Source organism: Morone saxatilis, unplaced genomic scaffold (assembly GCF_004916995.1).
Source record: "Morone saxatilis isolate NCDOM2014 unplaced genomic scaffold, NCSU_SB_2.0 Contig21, whole genome shotgun sequence".
NCBI lineage: Eukaryota > Metazoa > Chordata > Actinopteri > Moronidae > Morone > Morone saxatilis.
Window position 1 is genome coordinate 11532520 of NW_023339774.1, and position 22550 is coordinate 11555069.

The following is a 22550-nucleotide window of genomic DNA, read 5'->3' on the forward strand; positions in this document are numbered from 1 at the left end:
ACACACACACACACACTTGATTAAACACACACGGATGTGGGGTTGTGGAGCTAAAAATATAACACCCGCTCTCTCTTTTCACCCCATACTCTCCCACATCTCTCCCCACTCTTCCCCTAGCATCTACTCCTCACACACACACACACATACACACACACATACACACACGCAACACATGTAGATGCGTCACAAAGTCATATTAAGCTTGAAGGGCATAGAGTCAGATCAAAGGCAAAATGTGCAAGAAAAATGACACATGGATTCTGAAACACAGAGGATGCAAACGAACATGTGCAAATGCAAATACACTCTATCCTAGTCTCTCTCATTCACACACACACACACACACACACACACACACACCATGCACACACACGTTTATTGTAAAGTACTATGACTGAAGAGGTGAGTGTCTCTAAAGATTCAACACCTAAAAATAGAGGTGGAAAGTAACAATGTACAGGTATTTATGTATAATTTAGAGGTACTTTTACTTCCATTGTATTCTATATACTAGACGTCTTTTGCTCCATTTCAGAGAAAACTATTGTACTTTATTGTACAGCTATGTTTACTTTGCAGATTTACAAAAAAATATGATCAGCTTATAACAATTCAAGTCTTTAATTGTTATACCTTGAATGTACTGAATGTAATATAAAAATGGTTAAAATTACCAACTACAACATTAAAATGCTGCATCTTTGTAATAATAATAGAAAACTCTACTCTGTTTTTACTTTAAGTACATTTTGCTGGTATTGAGTACTAGTATTGCTACTTTTACTTAAGCTAAAGATCCCCTCCAGACATGTTTTATGACATATAAACATTTTGATTACCTTATTAAAAATGCTCTAAAAAACATCTACTCCTTCTCCCTCATTAGTTCTCCTACTTCACTGAAAAGTACAGGTTTCAAGTTTACACATCATACTTGTAAGTAAGTTGCATACTGACCCATGGCTGGCTTCCAAACTCTGCTTGTACATACACGTTTTAAAGTTTGAGGTGAGCACAAAGAACCTGTCTCCCTTCAGTGGATTCATTTTAAAACAGCCTTCTAGTGTCAAACTGCCCACATCTTTCTGCACAGTGAAACGCAAACATCCAACACATGTAACAATAAGCAAAGCACTCTTAGACTTTAAACATCTGAGTACATCTTCAACCACTGTCTAAAACTACAAACCACAACACACAGTATAAACCCTAATTTCAGGTTTTTACCAGCAGCATTCACTCCTGAGGTAACTTCACTGGCGGCCATTGCTACACTAATGAACATCCTTATTTCCCTCTCCTGTTCGACCTTGTCTATTCTCTGCTATTTTAATAAACACATTCACGCCGAAGTCGTTTCACATCTCGCTCCCATTCAATATCTCTGCGGCTCCTCTGTGTTGTTCTGCGGATGATTCATCCAGCCTCTCACCGGAGGCTCATTGTGAACTTCAGAACACATCAGACGTCAGACACAGGAGCCGTCAGCTCTCATAATGTCAGACCATAGTGTGCACGGGCATGAGATCCATTTCCCCCTCTTTCTCTCTCTCTGTCTGGCTTTATCCTTCTCCCTCACCCTTGCTCACTCACACAGACACACACTTTACACATTTACATAACTGCTTACACACTACATACAACAACAACATCTCAGGAGAAGATATCCGACGATTATTGGGGCACCATTTTTCCGGAGTCATACACAGAATCATAATAAATAGATTTTTGCTGAATATTAAAATACAGTGGACACTGCATTTGCTTTTTAATGAAGACTTTGAGGTCAAATATAATCCTGTTTCAGCCACACAGCCATCCAGTTTGTTAAATGAGCTGAGAGATGTAGGAGGGCAAAGGAAGGGATTGATGTAATAAGCTCTCATGCGTTCATCATTTACATTTTCTTTTTAAATAAAAATGAGAATTGGTCTTTTGCTATTAGAAGGCAACATTTAGCATTTTCCTTTTTTAATTGCAAAGTAGAATGAAATGTAATCATTTCATGGTCAAACATGATCATTTCTCTACAGCTGCTGAGTTTACGTCATAGAGTATTCAAATGGGTAAACACGGACACAATGGGATTTTTCTTGTGCTCATATTTTTTGTCGTCATCAGACGACGTCTAGGCTGTAAAAAAACATACAATGCACACTTGCGTCATCTTCTTGCACTTTGAATAAACAAAACTGACGACTCAGCCAGTCAAATCAGAATGGCTAAAACGTTCATTCAGATTATTCTGGTATTTTTGTATTATTTCAGATTCATGTGCAAACCAGCTCTTGTGAAACGTCTAGTGCGTCAGCATTGGAAAAACTATTGACATGTCTCATTTCAGTCAATTAAACCTGTTGTTTTTCCTCTGACTCATTTATCCCCTGTCCTCTGTCTCATTTCACTGTCTCGCAGTGTCTCTCACTGATTTTTCCTCTCAGCCTCAGGTCCCCATGAATATTTAGCATCATCACACACGTGTGTACTTGCAGCGCATGCAGTATAGTGCGCACAGGCTCTTACATTTCACCGCCTAATCCTCATCTCAAAAAGGGATTTAACCAAAGAGTGAATTTTCTACCTCCTTCTTTGCTAGCACAGATACAAAAATATCCATCTGTGTCTAAAAATAGCCTGTTATACTCTAGACTGGAGGCATATGCTGCAGTGAATAGGATGCTGCTGCTCTCTTTCCTCTCATTTTCACCCAGATCCTTCTGCCTTTTTTTCTCCACTTATTTTGGCTGGGGTTTTTTTTGTAAAGCATGCCTTCTCTCGCTTTTAACTCCCTCTCAGACGTCATCAAGGTCAGAGTGACCCTGTCAGAGGAGAAGAGGGAGAAGAGGGAGAAGAGAGAAAGGCAGACAGGAAACATCAGTGCACGCGAGTACAAGATGGGTAACAGGATAACCAGGCGAGGAAGTGAAGGGCTAATCTGTGTTTTAAGATCTTTCCTCACATTGTCTTCAGAGCTGTCAGGTGGGAGCAGGAAGGTGAGAGTTGATGAGTTTGTCTTACATAGCAATCATCAAGTCTTCCAGCAGAGTCACTCTTCCTGTTTTATCCTTTGTCTTTCTTCCAATTTATCCAATTGCCTCGCTTCCTTCACTTTCTTTCCCCTGCCCTTTCACTTCTCTTGTCTAACTGATGTGACACACACTGGACTGTTAATCTCTTCCTCTCTATCACACACACACACACACACACACACACACTTTGAGTTCAGACCTATTAGTGCAAATGGTACTTGCTCCCTCTGCTGGTTAACATACATATCCTTTCATCTAAATTTAATTTGAAAAGAAAATTGCCATCGCCTCAATTACAATTTCTCAGCAGCAGATATCACACGTCTTTCGATAACAGGTCTCTACCGCATCTCCAGATATCCAGTGAGGGTTTGTGAGTCAAGGTCACTTAAGGTCACAAAAACTGAAGGATGTGGTGATTGTTCAGAATCTCTTAAAATAGCAACTGAATTTCTACTGGGTCAAAAACACTGCTCATGCTCTGTCCTTGGTCAAGGTGTTTGGTGCAACCTGGAAGGTTTAAAAGACTGAATGTGCTGAAATAATGAGAGTTTTGTGTTCGCCAGCTTTAAATACATGCATTTCCACAATGTATCTGTAAACAAGCTGCAAAACACATTCGGAACAGTTAACCACATTCACATTTGTCCTTATTCTAACCCCCACACTAGCGTCTTTGGTAATCATGATTCATCTAATGAATATGAAAGTGTAGCTTTGAGAAACATGTCGGCACATGCTGAAAAGCAGGTCTATTTTATCAGTTTCAAAATTTTTCAGGTACATGTTTTGCCGAGGATTTTGGAATATTTTTACTAAGACAAGAAAGAAAAGCCCACTCTGCCCTCCTCCAGTCTCTCATAATCAGGTCTTGATGGGCTATTTATAGCTTCCTCCACTGGCAGCGAATGAGTCCTGTTGGGATTGTATGCAGATCTTGATGTTACATAAGAAATACGAAATGAAATCATTTGTAGTGTGTAATATCTCACCCCGCATTCTGCACTGCACTGGCTGCCACATCTATTCAAGGAACATTAACGGCATGTTATTATGACTGCGTGGTCACTAAAATAAAAAGGCTTTAGTAAGATGCTGAGCAGGTACAAAAATATGCATGCACAAACTCTCTCAGCTTTATTCACTCTTCCATCACTTTCTTTCTTTTCTTTCTCGCACATACCTCAGTCCTTTCTCTCTCTCTTTCACACAAACACTGGTGTGCACCACTTCTCAGGAATCTATTTTGACTACCGACAGCTGTGTCTGATGTGACTTAACTTCACAGTGACAATATCACAGAAATCACACAAACTTTGTAGTGTCTAAACCTTTGACTGGATGTGTTTAATGTGAGTTGATAACCGCATAATCCTGTTATTTGTTTCATCTATAGTTCACATTCCTCTCACCCAAAAAACCTCTCAACTGCAGTAACATTTGCCAACATATCTATTCAAATATACAACACAACACTTTGCTCATCTGATCATTTATAGATTTGATGGAAATGCCAAAATATTTCCATTTCCATTTCCACACACGTCAGCAGCAGCAGCAGCTCCAGAGACTTTATATAGCACACCGCTGCATGGATTTTGCCTCACTGGAACCCCTAAGACTGATTGAAGCTCTGGCCTGGATTGAGAGGAGTTATTTCTGTAACACATTAGCGTTCGGGGAGGTAATTGTCTCCTCTTGAGCTTTTTATCACAGAGGGAAGGGTTTCAATGAAACAAGAAAAGAAAAAAAGATGGGAGGGAATAGACAAGCTACTGAACTGTACAACTGCATGGAGTCACGGGAGACGTGCGGTACCTCGAAGAAAACTGGTGTATTAGTAGGTGAACAGGTGATGCAGGGAAGAAGAGATACACCCTTGATTTGCCGTTGACCCTCACCCACCACAGTGTCAGTAAAAGTCTTTGAGGTGAATGATTTTTTATCACCTCAATGTGTATATAAATTGTTTACTTACCTGTGTGTGTGCGGGTGAGTGAGTGACAAGCTCTCATCATTGAAAAGTTTTCCACACAGTGGGAAAGTTGATCCCCCTGCCGTTGCTCAGGTGTCAGTCACAATGAAAGCGGCTGTATTCATATTAGGATGCATGACAGACCAGCATCTCCCCCCTCCCGCCCCGCGTGACACTGATGGATACCAGATACATAGAGGGGCCAGATTTGGACTGAATACATGCATCCATTTTTAATCTGCTCAACTGGGGTCACACACATGGCTTTAATAAGTTCGAGGGTTCACCTGTGAACCTCCAACCTGCTGTCGATTAACCAGCTCTGTAGCTGCGATACACTTTTAATGAGCCTCCACGCCACAGTGAATTTGGCAGTAAAAGACTAGAATATCAAACTCTCACTTTGTTCATGATATGGTTGACTGAGAGTTGACTTGGCTCACTTATTTTTAGTTGCTTCCCCCCACTTCAATTGCACCCCCAGCTGTCCGTGGAGGGGGATCTCTCTTTGAAATGCCTCTCCCAAATTTTCCACGGCAAGGCTAGAGAGTTTTTTTTAAAGCCCATCGAGACATTGTATGTAAAATAAATCTAACTTGACTAAACAATATTGATAACTGTGTTTATATTAAAGCAAAGGTCTCCATATTGGCATCATTGTACCTGAACCAGCTTTATTTTCAGGGGGTTATGTGTAACTTCTCTTTTTCAATTAAAGAGCCTCTGTGTCATATAAAACATTTTTTGTTTGTTTGTTTTTTACTGGACAAGAAGAGAATTTAAAACTACGTACATCAAACTATACTGACTATATTACTATATACTATATTACTGACATTTTGCACCAAATGCTCTGAATCTGGATTCTTCATGGATTCATGATGCTGCTGACGATGATTTGTTTACAGCTTGAAATTTTGCCCTTTGCATTGTGTTACACGACAAAACACCCACACATTTAACAGTGCATGAGTGAGCTTTGAGCAATAGGATACTGTTCAAATTGACTTTTTTTGGATGCATTATAATGGTATAAAGCTCAGATGGTAATTTGGTAATCAAAAATAATAAAAGATAAACTCTTTGCACCTTTGGTTGTATTTTGAATCTACTTTTTCCCTAAAAGTAAAATTTGCTCTCAATGTCCACTTACCTGCCCAAAGACTGACTTCACTATGGGATGAAGACTAGAGTCATGTTCAGACACGGCTGCGCTCAGTCTTTTGGATGTGCGGCTGGCTGCGGGCTGGACAGGTGCGCTGGTGGCAGGTTGGTCAGAGCTGAGACTGGAGGATGACCCCGTGATCACTCTCTCCCTGGTCTCGAAGAAGAAAGCCGCGTCGTCCTGCTGCTTTGGATAAGACTGCGTTGGAGAGGTCCTCCTGTCCTGCCGGGAGCCGCCCTGGTGATGCGCTGCGGGAGGCAGCTCACCTCGAGAGGAGTCATGGTGATGATGGGGGTGTTTGGACCTGGTGGACTTGCTGCGCTCTTTCTGATGCCGACTCGCCCTGTGTCTCACATCTTCATTTGCGTAACCATCATCCATGGGGCTCGTCTGCCGGTGAGAGTGGCTTCTTTGCACCCGGTGATCACCTACATTTCGAGAGTCGGCGTGCCTTGGTTGGCAGAGAGGTCTCCGTGCGCTCGTCTCGCTCTCCTCCGTCCAACCTGCATCGTCGCTGCCTCCAGCTGCGACGGGATGATGGTGAGTGCGGTGGCTCCGGTGATCCCGTGGACCACTGTTGGAGTGCCCGGACCTGCGGTTGAGCCCCGATGGTCTCAGCAGAGAAGTGGCGGACTCGCTTTTGGGGAGAGAAGAGCTCATCGTTCTCTTTCTCTCGCTTGACAGGCGAAGTGATGGAGCCGCTGGAGGCTGGAGGTCGAGTAAAGCAAAAAGAAGGCAGTCCTCCGCCACGTGCAGGTGTTCAGCATCAGCCAGTCGGACCCCAGCTCCCTAATCCACATCCACACTCTGGACCATCACTGTCACAGTCCGCGGGGATGAGGATGAGCTACCTGACTTTGCATTTGCGGTAGATGATGAAGCGCACAGCCTGATCTGGCTGCCAGGCGGTCAGTCTGACGCTTCACAGGGGGCTCCGCTAAGTTTGGATGACAGCACTGTGTTGCGCTGCCGCGTGTCACACGCAGTCCACGCGCACAGTTCATTAAGACCCACGTCACTGCGGATCGTTTCTCGCATAATGAGCCTGCTTGATTAATATTTGCTGTCTGTTTTGTTACTGCAGGACTACTGTTTGCGCGTCCGTTACGAGCTGATTAACATGTTTTCAAAAACACACCTTTAAATATATCACAAGAATCAATGGACACATTTTAGACCCACAAAGATTCACTCTAAGTTCAACAAGTGTCTGATGACATTAACACCAGTGGACTGAGGTCTTTTTAAAGCATATTAGAGCCGATTATCATGAACTAAACACAATTTGAAGACCCTGGACCAACGTAAAATAGACTCAAAATAAAGCAAAAGTTATGGAAAGGTGTAAATAAAAGAGCAAAAGGATGACAAAGTGAAATAATTCCACTTACTTCAGAGAGAGAAGTAAATCTTCAAGAGTGAAATAAAACAACATTGATTTATTTTGGACCTCATGAGTCCTGTCATGTGGCCATGTTGAATGTTTTTGAAACAAATGATTTGAAAGAGATCAGAAAAAACAACAATCACCATGATCATCTTCACCTTCACAAAGACCTTTGAGAAGTACATTTTCAGTTGTTAGGAGTCCTAAATTTCTCCTTGTTTGGTTAAAATATCTTCCTTCAAATCCCTCTGAGCAAAAGACTTTGGCCTCATATACTTTATATATACTATATTATCTAGGTAACCCATAGTCTCTTCCCCTGCCCATTCATTTCTGCTGTTATTTTTATATATTCTTTTACTTTAACTTAAAAATTCACACTCAGTTAGCTTTCCAACTTTTGCCTGCATGAGTCAAAAACATTTTTATCCTACCCATACAAACAACATTGCATAATCTGAGTATAACAATGGTGCCAAGGCGTGAATATAATGGAACATTTGACTGTGGGTAACTCAAAATAATAACAGCAAAGTTCAAAAGGAAAAAAAAAAAAAGGAAAATAAAAGCGTGACAATCTTTCAGTCTTATCCCATCTGCACACCCAGGGTCATAATTCTCACAGCAGATGTCCAGGGATGCAGGGCAAAAAGTATGTAATGATGTTAATATACAGAGCCAATTAGACACACACTCCCTCTCTCTCTCCATCTCTCTTTTCTCTCTCTCTCTCACGAACTGTGTTTCACAGTGCAAAGCTGAGAAATGAGCAGATTTTTGCCCTCTTCTCTCTGGGGAATTTTTGTTCTCTGACATCTGTGTCTCTGCCTCCTCTGCTCCAGGGAGAGGCAAAGTATCTTCACTCCATCGTGCCTATATCCTCCTTCCCCCCACACACACTTCAACATCGGCTTGCTTTAACTCCTCAACTACCTTTTTCATCCTCTGTGAATCTCATCAAGTGCAACCAAGTGTCACCAATGCTACACCATTGTTAATCTGTACAGTCATTATCAGGTGTAACCATATTATCTTATGAACATCCTCTCTTTTTTTATGATGAATCAATAGAGATCCTCATGTTTTGATCTTAACTTTGAATCATGTCATTCCTTTAAAAAAAATGGCTGAAAATTGCTTATTAAAAATAAAAATGATATCTCTAGCATTTTCTTTATATGTTGCTCTTCATAAGCCCCTCCCTCTCTATTTTGCACCCCCCTTCTGTAGACATTGGGCTGCAGCAGGGGACATACAAGCCTCAGGGTGCAATATGGCCCATTTAATGTCCACAGAGACAGAGAATAAAAAAAACAACAGGAAAATGTGGTGTGCAGTAATAAACAATATAAACATACTAAATACTAGCATAACATATATACTAGAGAAAAAAATAGAAATAATTTAAATAGATGACGCTAAAATGTTTTCTTCTTTCTTTTTTTTATAACTCTTTTTGGGGCCATGTCACTTTCTATTTTTGCATTTATCCCCACCCCCCAAACCCTACCACCCCGACATCACCTACTCCAACACTCAGCACAGTCAGATGGCAAAACTAACTTTTCATGGCAAGCGCTGCAATGCACACAGCTGCTGCTCTTCACAAGCAGCACAGTTACTGGGAACATATGCAATGTAATCTCGCAGTATACAGTTGATGCCCAGGGTGAAGAATAATGAGCTTTAGACAAAACAAGAAGAAGGTCCATCTGCTCAATTATTCTAGAGTTTTGAAACCAGTTAAGAATGACCTGTAAACATGTTTGCATATATAAAATATTAAATATTAATACAATCTAATTCAAGAAAAGGTTATTGCAAACATTGGACCACAGGAGTGCATGGACCAGCTGAGACAGGGACCCCAGACTACAGACAATAACATCTTTGATCAAATAAAAGACATTATAAAAATTAATAAATCACAAAATACTGCCATATATTGTAAGGGGAAAAGATCAGAATTTTAACTGTGAGCAAAATTGAAACATATTTTTTGACATTTTTGTGGTACTCTTCATAATTTTTAATATTTCATCCTAGAATAAATCACTTTTGAAGTTGAAATGCAAACAAAGCAGACTTATATATCCTGTATTGTACTTTCTGCAGTGACATGGGACAGTTTTTTTTTAATCCTGAAAGCCCCCCCTCCTTGACTCTCTGATCACATCTTGCCTCCCTATTAACCTTGTCCCCCGGCACAGTTTGGTATTACTGAAAGATTCATCAGTGGGATAAATAATTAACCACACAGCAGCTTGGGGCCTACAAGGTGAAGAAAGAGCTCCCTCATCTGAATCATCAAAACATTTTGCCCACTCATCTAATGAGGACTTTGTGTAGGATGTAATATCAACACTAAAATAAGACCATCAGGATCACGTGGAACCACTATTTACCTAGAAATTGATACTTTGACAAAACTCAAGTTTCGAGTTCAGATGAAAGCCATGCTGTCATCAATAAACTGATATTACAGTTAACTGAATGCTCCACTGAACCACAGCACAGTTTATTTAATAATCAAATATTCATCCATTTGGTCAGTCAGTCCCTCTTAAATAACTTTCACTACAGTTCCTGGAATATGTTTGAATTTCTGTCATGCAAGTTTGCAAGACCATCATGTGATAGAACTATCCAAAGTAAAAGGACCACCACAGTTTCTTCATGTATAATGGAAATATTGATAATTGTGCAAAACCCTCATGGAGTGTACATAAAACTTCTCTCAGTGTGAGTGGCCAATAACTAGTTCAACAGGAAAAGAGATTTACATAATGGCCTGGAAAAAAGAGGACAAATAAAACACCAATAAAAAAATAACATTGATGAAATGGAACAGAATTTGTCAAAAAAACACTTGATTAAATTCAGTTTGAGTGTGTATGATGAGGTTGTCATTGCTCAGAACAGAAGTCTGAATCTATCATGAAGTGCTGGGAGGTCTGCTTGAATCATTTTTGATGCTTCTTTTTATAGTCCGACGCAGCAGCTGAGAGTCATTTGGAGTTAGATTTGCAAACTGTGTCAGGATACTTTTACTGCAGAAGTTGTTGTCATCGTCAGGGCTGTTTTTCCCTATATGCATTAGAAACAACAGCAAAAGTCTCACTCTTATTAACATTGGATATCTATATTACATTTGGTGCTATCAGCATATTATTATGTTATTATAGCATTTGGAAACATGGTGATGGACGAAGGCAGAGGCAACAAATAAAAAAGTTATTCTCTAATCTCACAGATGGTGTTGTCAGGGATGTTTTCAGTGTCGGAGCTTGAAGAAATATCCGGGGGGCACAAGGCTAATAGCAGGGATGCACCAAATGACTTACTGGCAAGTGCAAACATAGTCGTGCACATTGAAAATTAAGCCATTTCATGGTACGAGAAAACTTTAAGGAAAAAAAAAATATATATATAATGCCATCTTGTTGCTTTCCTAATAATCGGATTAACAAGGAAAAATCTCATAGGTATACAAATAAAGCACATGTTTTAGAAATTAATCAAAATGACAGAAAGCCACATACTCCAGCTAGTCCCTCCTCTGCTACAAAAAATATCTTCTTACTCCCAAACAGGGCTCATGGGGTAGGTGTGGAGACTAACCTGTTTAGGCCCATCTTCTCCTAAATCATCCACAGTGTCAGGCTCAACAGCACCGTCAGCCCGGCAGGATGGAGGAGGGCTAGCCTGTGACACTCACAGCTACTCCGATGATTGAAAAAAGTAACAACATCCTGAGCCCTTGGCCGTGGAGAAAATGCATGGCTGAAAATGGGATTGAAATATTCAGTTAGTGTAGCCAACTGAATCTAACCTTCACCATACTTGTAAAATGCTACGTAACATCATTCTAGCCTGACAATGGATTTTCAGTCCCCACAGTCATTAGAAAACATTGACATGCTTTATAAATGTGAGAGGGCAAAGTAATTGAAGTGGAAGTGGTGGTGTGGACTGTACATATTACAGTTATTGAGATGTCCTAGGACCTAGAGCATTGTGCATCATCTTGAGTATAAACAAGTCAGTAAATAGCAGTGGATCATGAGGGAGGTGTGTTATGAACAACAAAGCAGTCTTTACATAAACTTTATAAAGTTTTGGGTCAAATGACAGTAATCATTAGGACATGTGATTATTCTTCTGTGTGTAGTGGTTCACAGGTTAGAGGTTGCATCCCAGCTCCTCCTGAAAATTATGAGTATTTCCACTTACTGGCTTCCTGTTAACATGCTCTCTGATGTTTTTCCTTTTCCTCTCTTTGTAATTTCTCTAGGAGGAGGAGGCCCGAGGAGGCTTTTGTTTATCTGGGCACTGGTTCATTTCAAAGAAGTATGAATGTAATTGGTTTTATTAACTTTTGCGAGTTGAGTTTTTAAGAGATTTTAACAAATAAAACTGACAAGTCAGTAAAATAATTATTTTATTTATTTATTTTATATTATTTTAAATACTCTTTGAATTACTTTGAGAAGAGAATAACTAAAAAACCTATTTATGGTCATTAATATGTTTTATTCAGGGATATAGGATGGTATTAGTATTATTAGCTCAACTAGTATCTGAATCTTTTTTACAAAAAAACTAAACAAAAATGCATGTCTGTATGTGTCTTTGATATCTATATCAATTGGAAATATTGGATATTTGTGTCACTTAAAATCTTTGTATCTAAGTCCCTGCAGTCTAAGAACGTATCTCAACACCAGACATATCTGGTTTCCTGACATGACGTTCAGTTTTCCACCCAGGACCAGACGTGCGGTATGTGGCATCACAAACTGGTTGAATGTGTATGACAAGGAAGGAAATTGCGCACCGTTTGAGTGCCAGCAATTGTTTTTATTTTAAGTGAACCAACCAAAATACTGTGGAAGCCGACTGTTTTCCATCCCTTCTTTGTTATTACCATTGTTATTAATTCTACAGTCTGCGTTCCTACGCGAGATAGTCCTGACAGTCACAACCATCCTAGGAAGCTATAAACATGCTAGGTTAAGGATTTTCCTGCCCAATTCCTTTTGTGTTAACATTTTGTTTTAATATTATACTTTAACATTTATACACATTAATTGCACTTGCCAATGGCAAAGTAATCTATCTGTGGTACATTACTACAAGGCACATATAAGAAGACCAGGTGCAGTTGACAGTCTTAGCCTGGGGTCTGTCATGGAAGTGTGTGCCTGGTGCTACTGCTTTTGGGGAGATCAGGCTGATCTCAGCAAGCCTGTTTTTTATTTATTTACCTGTAGCAACGATGTCGCCACAGGGTCTTAAACAAGGTAAAATTTCTGTTGGAAGATAAACGTTGGTCGCAGAGTCAAAATGCAATGCATTGTTACTGCCAAACACAAAAAAAACACAGTCAGTGTTTATCATTAAATTGAGCTTTATTGCATTACAGGGAAGATAACCAGTTAACTGTAGCTGTCAGTCAGCACTGTTAGCTACGAAAGAGCTAGTTAAGAAATGTTTATAACACAACAGGTGTAACAGCGTAACCTAGTTGATAGCTCATTATGCACATTGGACTAACAAACTGTCAGAAAAAAAGCATCCATTTTCTTGAAATGACTCTCTGAATGGGTGGGTAAGAGGACAGGGTGATGTGTTCATGTGCTTATTTCCAATCAGCCTCAGCTGTATGAGGAGGTGTTAATTCCTTTGAGCTTAAACTGCTTAATTTCCACCCACTCCAATAATGGTTTCATCTCTGTAAATGGAGGGCTGGTGCAGTTCAATCAGTGTTACTGTTACCAGACACAGCAGGTGTGTTTCACTTTGAATGTGGTGGATAAAAGGAGTGAAATAAAGACTACTGCAACTTGCTGGTGGATTTTTACTAATAAAAGAACAAATGCAGTATTTGGAGCTCTAATTCTAAGTACAAATGTTGTGTTTATGTGGATTTTATGGGTACATTGTGTCTAGATAAGAAGCACTCATATTAGGTGTTTACCTACATTTTATGTGAACATATTCACATAGAAGAACTGTATGCAAATATGCTATATTCTATATTTATTCTGATTCCTGTTCCATACACATGTGAAAATCAATTCAAATTCCCATGTAGAAGTCATATAGTAAAACAAGCAATTTCAGTGGCTGGAGTTTATTAACATAAGACAATATTTCTGATAAATGTTTGTACTTATATGCCTTTCATACCTGCAATGTGTCATCTTTAGAAACAGATAGTGGAATAACAGCAGTAATTTGCATGAAATGTTGTCCATAATATTGCTCCTATATTAGTGTTTTTGGCTGTTTTCTAAGCATTATTTGTAAATGTACTACATCTTCAATGTACACGTCCATCTTTCCCCAGCTCCTCTGTTACATTTTATTCTGTCTTTTTGCGCTTTAGTGGTGACTCAGCTAGATGAAAATTGTTTTGGAACCATTTATGCCTTAGAGAAAAACAAAAAACAATATTTTGGTCACTCATCTATCAGCCTCCGAGTGCATTGTAGAGCATGTTAGCAATTATATGATAAAAACTACGCATTAGGAAAGACGAGACAAATAAATGTTAGAGACCATGAATCATTTTCCTTAAGAAAGTAAAGGTTACAGTCAGCTGAAAAGATGCCTCTGACTGAAAGATCCCATGCACTAAAGGTGTAATGCACACGTACAGTACTGTAGGATGGTGGATTTGAGTGAATAGGGGCTGGCATGGGTGGGTGGGGGGTTTGGTTTGACGCAGGGAGGGCAGAATAATAACTATGCACTATTTATAGGAACACAACGACCTACAGTATGGTATCCTTGTAAAATATGCTCCAGCACCATCTCTGTGTGCTTCTCGACTATGAAGATATACATTATGACACACTGACTTATATTTTACTGAGATTAATTGGCTTCATAATTGAAAGTAAATGATCCGACTTCTTGTGATTACAATGCAGTGCTGCAGGCATCCACACTATGTTGTGCTGAAAAGAATAGTTCTGTGACACTAAGCTAATGCAACAATAATTAACATTAATATGCATGTGTTTTCTGGCTAGGTTTTCTATTTACGGGTTGTGTAAAGGTCATTAGTTACTCTTTAAAATCCCTGCAGTGCACAAATCCAGCTATAACAGATGCAATGGTATACAGTCGTCCCACAGAGAATGAGACAAGTACTTCTGTCTCGATGCTTTAATTTGTAATCTTATATTAGATATTTAATATTATTAGTCTTTGTATTAATTATCCCTTAACAATTTACAACAAAATGTACCAAAATCATTCTTAAATTTTTTTTTTTTAATCCTATACTCTCACCCAAGCAAAGACCAGATACTGCAGCATGACCCAGCCTTATATTTACACTGTAGTTGTCCAGAGTAAACTACAGTGAACGCCATAGCCTGTTCAATTGTTCAACCACCATGATATAGCCAATAATAAGCAACCCCTATGAAAACTTTTCTTAAATTATATCTCTTGACGTGGTATTAAAATTAACTTGTGTGTGATTATAAGTCTACAGGGTCATCAGGTGGGCACTCTCTCAACAACCACTTCCCTCTTTACCGGCACCCACACAATCAACACAGCCCTCCACTGCAGGTTTTATTCACTTTTTGTCCACCATCTAACAGCATGCTAACCAACTACAACTTTCTAACACCAACGCCAAACAATCACCCTCAGCTACCTCATTAAAGTGAGCAACAAATCACACTCCTACCTACCACACTACATTAGGCTAACACTATGTCAGGCTAATTAGCATGCCTATTGAGCTACCAAATGAACCAAACAACCTGATAAACCAACAACTAACAGTGTGCTAAACTAACCAGCATACTGCCTGGCACACCATATAATCAATCATCTACACTTTTGGCAATCACCAAAGCATACACTTCTGTTTATAGCATCATGAGTTGACTTTACAGATTCTGCTCTTACCTGATGTCTAAGTCACTCACCTTTCTTCTATACCAAGTTGAGTTAACAGGGTCAAAAACAGACCTGCCAACAAAACCCCTACAGTGGGTGGATTTCAGGTTTCCAACCTCGCTCCTCTGGTTCTGCAGCCAACTCTATATATCTAAGCTTTTTCCTGTCATAGGCCATTTCTGTTGTATCCTCACATATTACTGTCAGCTCCTCAAAATACACAACATACCGCGTTTCTTTGGTTTCATATTAGTGGTAGTTATTTACTAAGGGACTTAAATTTACTCTCAGTTTCCTGTGTTCAGGCTTTTAGCTGCCCTACATCATGCTTGTTTAAAATGGCTTGCTGCCTGATGTGTTCACCCTGACAAACAAACAAAATGTACCTTCTTTCATCCAAGAGTTTACTCCTTAGAGAGACTCTCAATAGTTGCTTACTGATTCTTTGGCATGTCTCCAGTTGTTTGCCCTTAAGACAAGCTTTATTTTACACTTGAACATAATGCATCAAAGTGAAGGTAATACCTATAAACATAAAGGACATATCATCACTAAACCATATACTATGACTTTTAAGGGGAGTGAAGAATATGATAAATTGCATGAATCTAATCCTGCCTGTTTCCTTTCCCCACATTTCCTTCCAACCAAGTTTTTTCTCTTCTACACTTTCCCAACTCATTACTTGGCCCTGCTTTGCCTGAGGGACTTGCACATGTAGCAGCCTCTTCTTGCCTCTGAATCTCCTCTACAACCAGTTTCCTCCTGCCAACTGCAATTGTTTTGCTCCATGTAGATTGTTCTATGTTTAATAGCATACCCTCCACCCATGTCTGCCCTACCAAATCCATATGTCAAAATGCTGCTTGTCCTTGCTGTGATGGTTGGCTCTGTATTCTGTACTGCTACATCTCTAGACTCTGAATGCGTCATCTACGGCCTCGCTTTTTCACATTTATTCTGTTAAACTGGTTATAGGGAGCTCCGAAATCCTTTTTCCATACAAGGTCACACTGCTGAGGTACTTTGGGGCCCTAAGCCACTTTCTAATTCTGTCTAGCTTCTCTACTACCTTTGAAATAGGTACTTCATACACTGTGACGACCCACAACAATCGTGACAGCAAAGCAAACTACAGCCTGGAAGGACTGGTGTCTCCCTGCTCCCTACCATCCACTGCCTGCTGTCTCAACCTTCAAGAACTTTATTTGTATTTGAGGGAAAATTAATTTTGCTGCAGTAGCAAAAAAAAATAAATAAATAACACAACAACAACAGCAACACAGGGAGAGACATACGGATAAAATGGGGACAGCTACGCATACATAACCACATAAAAAACACGAGTACAAGGTCAAGTACACATTAGTGACAGAACAGGCTGATTTTAACCGTTCACAGAGTTGAGAGAAATAGCAGAGGGTATGAAAGAGAATTTATATCTGTTAGTTTTAGCTGGCGGTTGTCTGAGGCGGGAACCAGAGGGAAGTAGCTTAAATTCTGAGTGCAGGGGCTGAGTACTGTCAGACATTCTGCCTTATTTAGCACATGTTACCAAGCCTTCAGTTACCAAGCTCCTCTCCGTCGAACCATGTCTTCCATTCTCTGCTCTTGGGGGAGCAACACCCTCTCACATATTAACGAGTAGCTCTACCAGAGCTTCCTCTCTTGATAAAGCTTACAGTCTAGGCTGGACAGTGGACGCTCCTGAGAAAACCCTGTATTATGCTCTATGGCCTAGACATCAGGGGGATTCCCATTGCACTGACCTCCTCTCTCCTCACTCTCCTTTCTCACTGCGGATCAGGGGCGGAGAGCGGAGGGGACGTAACTTCCTTTTCCCTGGTCCTGTCCTTCCGTCTCACATTCCAGGAACCTGTGGACCTCCTGCCATGTCCTGCTTGATCTACCATTGCTATATATTATAATAATATTATATTACTACTTACATTTACTAACTATTGATCACTGCTCATGTGCCCCACGTTCTTTTTCGTTTCCCTCCCCCCCCCCTCGTCATCATCTTCTTCATGTCATCATCATCAGTCACTATGTGCTACTTTGTTGCTTCACTCTCGGTCTTCGCTTGCTTCTGTCTGAAGGTCCTCTTCTCCTCTCTCTCTCCTCACCACAACTCGGGGTCGAGGCTCACGACCACCCACCTTAGAGCCGAAGGGTTTTCCTCTGTCCTTGGGGTTTCTGCCTCTAAAAGCATTTTCCTTTCCCCGTCGCCAATGCTGCTCATCGTCGTACTGTTTGCGTCTCTGCTAAATGTACTAAGAGCTCTGACCTGCTCTATTTGAAAATGTCCTGAATAACTCTTATGAATTTTGCCCTTATACAAATAACTAATGAAAATAAATTAATGAAAGTTTTACAGTCAAGTATTTTTGCCAGTCATTCTGCTGTTGACTATATCTCACCGGTCGACAATGAGTTTTTCTGTTTGAGGTTGAGAGAAGCATACCAGCAAATACGTGAAAAAACAAAAACTGACTGAAGATTTATATCATCAGGGATCTGGAACTTCATTACACCACCTACCTAAACCTTCAACTGGCTTCTCTAACACCACTGAAATTTCCTCTTTATCTATATAACAATCTTACTTGAAAGCACACCCTTTACAACTGAAATACTCCGTGATTCGTACTCTTTAATGGACTATTGATTTCGCCAAACTGCTTCTGTCTGAATGAAGTTGAAATGATGGTACCAGAATCTATACATTAGTGATGATGTTTCACTGGCCATGACAGGAGACAAATGAAAATATACACACCATCTCCCCCTTGTGTTGAAGTTTTAACTGGCCATTGGCAGCACTGGACAGAATGCATTTAAATCATATCAATGTACAATCCCTCATGTATTGAAATTATTCTTTATGAAATGTATGCATCATTAATTTGCACCACACTAAACATTTTAAACATACTGTAGACACTATATATGGTCTGACTACACCCCTACCATCTGCACTAAGTCAAATAAAGTCGGTATTTGTATAACCCAAAATGTGCCTTTATAATGACATCTTTTATCCCTGGATTCACGTAAGAAAAATCTCCTAAAATAAAACCATTAATGAGAGAAACATCTCAGTAGATTCATTTTAAAAAAATCCTGCAGAGCTTACAGGCACGATTAGTGCTGTAGTTATATTAGTTAATTAAAACAGCTTACTGTAAACTAATATTCAATTCAAGATAATGTTAAAAGATATTATAAATAGCCAAATCACTAAGGTTTCACTGATTATCTTTTAAATGTTTCTTATGTGTCCCATAATATTGTGTTTTATGCCCCTAAACTGTGGAACTCACTGCTCCTGGATATTAGAACGCTTTCTCTGTATTTTTAAGAGGAAATTAAAAACCTATCACTTTAATCTGGCTTTTACTTTAAAGTAATATTATAGCCTTCATGTTTTATTCATTGGTTTTTAAATTATTTGTCTCCTTCGTGTTAATTCATATATCGGCTTTTATATTTTTGATGTTTTGACTGTTTTTACTGTATTCATTCAGCCTTGCAAAATGTAATTTATTATTATTTTTGTTTTCATTTGTTTCAGTTTGTTATGTGAAGCACTTTGGGCTGCATGTTTGTATGAAAGGAGCTATATAAATAAAGTTGAGTTGACTTAAATAGCAGTGGCAGGGTCAAAGCAGCTTACTCTTGCGGCACTGGACTCATATGGTTTGCCGGAGGGTCAGCACCCTGGACAGCGACAGTAGACACCACCTTTGCCAGAGCACATTCAGCACCTCGGTCAGTGACCGCTACACTGGACCACCAGGGACAGTCGAGCAGTGTTGACAGCACTGTAGGTTGATGGACCTCTGCCTCTGCCACAGTTTGTATCTTCCCTAGGATGGCTGCTTGTGTTTTGTGTCTCTCTTCAGGTCCAGATAGGTGGAGATAATAATAGTGCATGTGGCCAGTCCATCCAGAATGCATTTAGGATCAGCGTCCCCATTCCTTTCATCTCTCTCTCTTTCCCACACTAATTATTTTGTTTGGTGAACTTACACATTCAAACATCGACTCAGCAACACTAATCAGCCAATTTATCATTTCATAGCAAATTCTAAATTTTAACATGACTGATTTCCCAGTACAACTGTGTGCATTTCCCTGCCTTCGTCATGGCATAAGAGCCAGGTCATGACAGTGGCTACAGCCCACCAGAGGCTATAAAACGGAGCAGGCAGAGCAAAACAAAGGGATCTGGGTTAGTGCTAAAAAAAATTAAATTAAAAATTAAATGATCTGACATCTGAATCTGACAAACTATATTACACCGAGACACTTCTAGCACAAACACTAGTACATTTGCTAATTGTTGGTCAAAATATAGCAACATTGCATATAGCAGATCATTCAAATATCACATTGTATTGTCTTTTCTCCCCACAGGCTAACCATTTGTGATCATGCAAGTGATGTGCAATTAGCTGATGGATTATCAGATTGGCTTTCCTCCACCCTGGCTGGCAGTCTTGGTAATCTAGCCCACATGCTCAGTCTTGTTTTCCACTGCTGCAGTTACCTGCATGGCTAAAACTGTGGTGCTTTGTGGTCTTTGTGCTAACTTACTCTATTTGTATTTGGAAATGAGACGCTGGCAGCAACATTGCTCTCATGAGAGTCATGTTTCCAGTCTGGGCTTGTGCCACTTCACAGAGCTTGAGGGTAGACCGGCCATCTGGAGAATTTAGGGGATTTGGGATCATCAACATGTGTTGCATCATCAAAAACACAAAGAAATCTCATTCTGTTTGGTAGCCCCGATGTAGCCTCATCAACCAGCTCAGCACAAGTGAGTGAGAGATCACAAGCTCATTACATCTTATGACTCACTCACTTCACTTTGGTACTCCTCATTTGTCACACCTGATACTGATGTCAACATTACACTTACTTTTAAGATGCTTTTAGAGGCAGAAAAGAGTATGACGTGTATTGTATGGGCACAGAGGTTTCACAACTAATGGTGGTGGAATTACTTTATTATTTTTTGCATTTAAAGGAACAATATGCAATATATTTACTATGTTAAAAAATAAAATTACAATTATCAGACATTAAGGAAACATGTTACATTTAAAATACTATCTCAATAATAATAATGTTAGAGGTTGTATATTCTCATTTTAAATTTACATTTCTGTTTATGTTTTGTCCTGTGTGATTGTTCTGACTGCCTGTTTGGACACACCGGTTTGCCAGGTATGAACCTAATTTTCCTAAACACAGCAAGCTGCAGCCAAAGGATCAGCAGAGATAATGTTGGAGTCTGTCCAACACGGTTTAAGTTGAGGTGCAGTTGAAAGATGGAGACAGGACCAGAAAGGACTTGAAGACTGATGTTGAGTTGGCTCAGAACACCTGCTCAGAATAGGTGAGCATTGTTTAGCTCAGGGTGCTCAGTGGAAGTTTATTTTTGGAGTATTATAGTTTGGTCCATGAGCTCAGCCTTACTCAGACTTCATGCGGGCTGTGGAGCAGTTTGACCACAGAGAAGCGTATTGGACAACAACCAGCATGACAGAAACATAAGTCTGACTGTAAACTGACTTGATTGGTCCAAATCGAAAGTACTCGACTAACATTACACATGCCCACCCCTGTATTAGCTATATCTCTATCTTATCCTATAGAAACCATTTGTACTGTGCAGTGTACAGACCAGCTGTTTTTAGTAAATTATTTTGTAGATACATTCAACAGCAAATATATTTTTTCATCATCACATGATTTGATAAACTCAGACAAAATGATCTACTTTATGACAGAAAGGGTTTTATGTGTATTTAGGTTTCCAGGAGCTGTGGCTGGGACTGCTCTCCATGTGACAAATGAACACAGGTGGCGCTGCCAACATGACTGCATTAACGCAATGGTACTGTTGGGATCCAAGGATACCTTTAAACATTAACTTGTTTATTTGAAGTGTTTAACTGGACCAAAAGGGAAATGTTGGAATATGGCCACATGTGTTTTACACAAAGAAGATGGTCTTTCCTACAGCGGCCTGTATGTAAGTAATAAAGCCTTTGATTGTTCTACCAGTACGACCCCCTCCTGCAGGGGGTCAAGAATGCAGCCAAGGTTGGTGTCATGAAGGCTGATAAAACAGCCCAACACCGGCCTTTTCATATCCAATATCGGTATCAGATAATCCCTCAAGACACCCAGACCCATCATCAACCAAAAAGAAAAGAAAAACAAATAAAAATGAACAACATCCGAAGCTATTAAAAGCCAAAGAAGAAGAATACTACATTACATCATCTCATCAAATTACATCTATCTAATACCATAATACCGCCAAAATCACAAATCGCAAAAATACCACAAACCACCACACAAAAAACCAGGATTGAAAATGATAGAAATAATTTACTGGACAATCCAGCCACGGACAAGACAAAAAAAGATATCAAAGAGTATAAATAACTAAAAAATACAAACACCACCATATCTAAATAACTAAAAAAAATAAAATCTACATATAAGAACACAAATTGACTTGATTACCTTGAGGATACTGGGATAGTAGAACTGTAGTCTCGTGCTAGATAGTTTCAATGTTTCAGTACAAACATCGTCTTTGCATACCACTAACGTCCATCTTTTTTACGGCCACTGCCCTAATCCTAGATCACCACGACACACATGTTCGCGCCAAACCATAGCACGACACACACTAGGAGAGGATTCAAACTCTCCCACTTTCCTCATGCTCTTTGTGCTCACCAACACGTGCTTTCCATGACATTGAAACATCTGGTCAGAAGGACAAAGGATACATACTACCTTCTTTGGCGCGCAAATCCCCCATGCATGCACACACACACACAGCACACCACAGCACCTTTTCCCTCTAAGTTAAGTTCCAACACAAAAAAAAAAAACACTATTCCCCAGTAGGGGGATTAAATGAATAGTAATATACTTCTTCCTTCATTCTGCTCTTCCCTTCTTCTATCTTCTTCTTCTCTCTCTTTCTTCTCCTTCCGTCTTCTGCAAGTTAGATGTTATACTACTTTTTTCAGC

At 39.7% G+C, this 22550-nt stretch overlaps 1 protein-coding gene across 1 annotated transcript in view; it reads right to left on the reverse strand.

Annotated features, from left to right (window-relative positions):
* cabp1b (calcium binding protein 1b) overlaps window positions 1–6622 on the reverse strand; it is a 15184-nt gene extending 8562 nt beyond the window's left edge. The window contains exon 1 of the mRNA XM_035668082.1: window positions 6161–6622. Coding sequence (XP_035523975.1) covers window positions 6161–6553 — 393 coding nt within the window. The 5' untranslated portion in view covers window positions 6554–6622. The remainder of the gene's footprint in view (window positions 1–6160) is intronic.
* Window positions 6623–22550: the final 15928 nt, after the last annotated feature.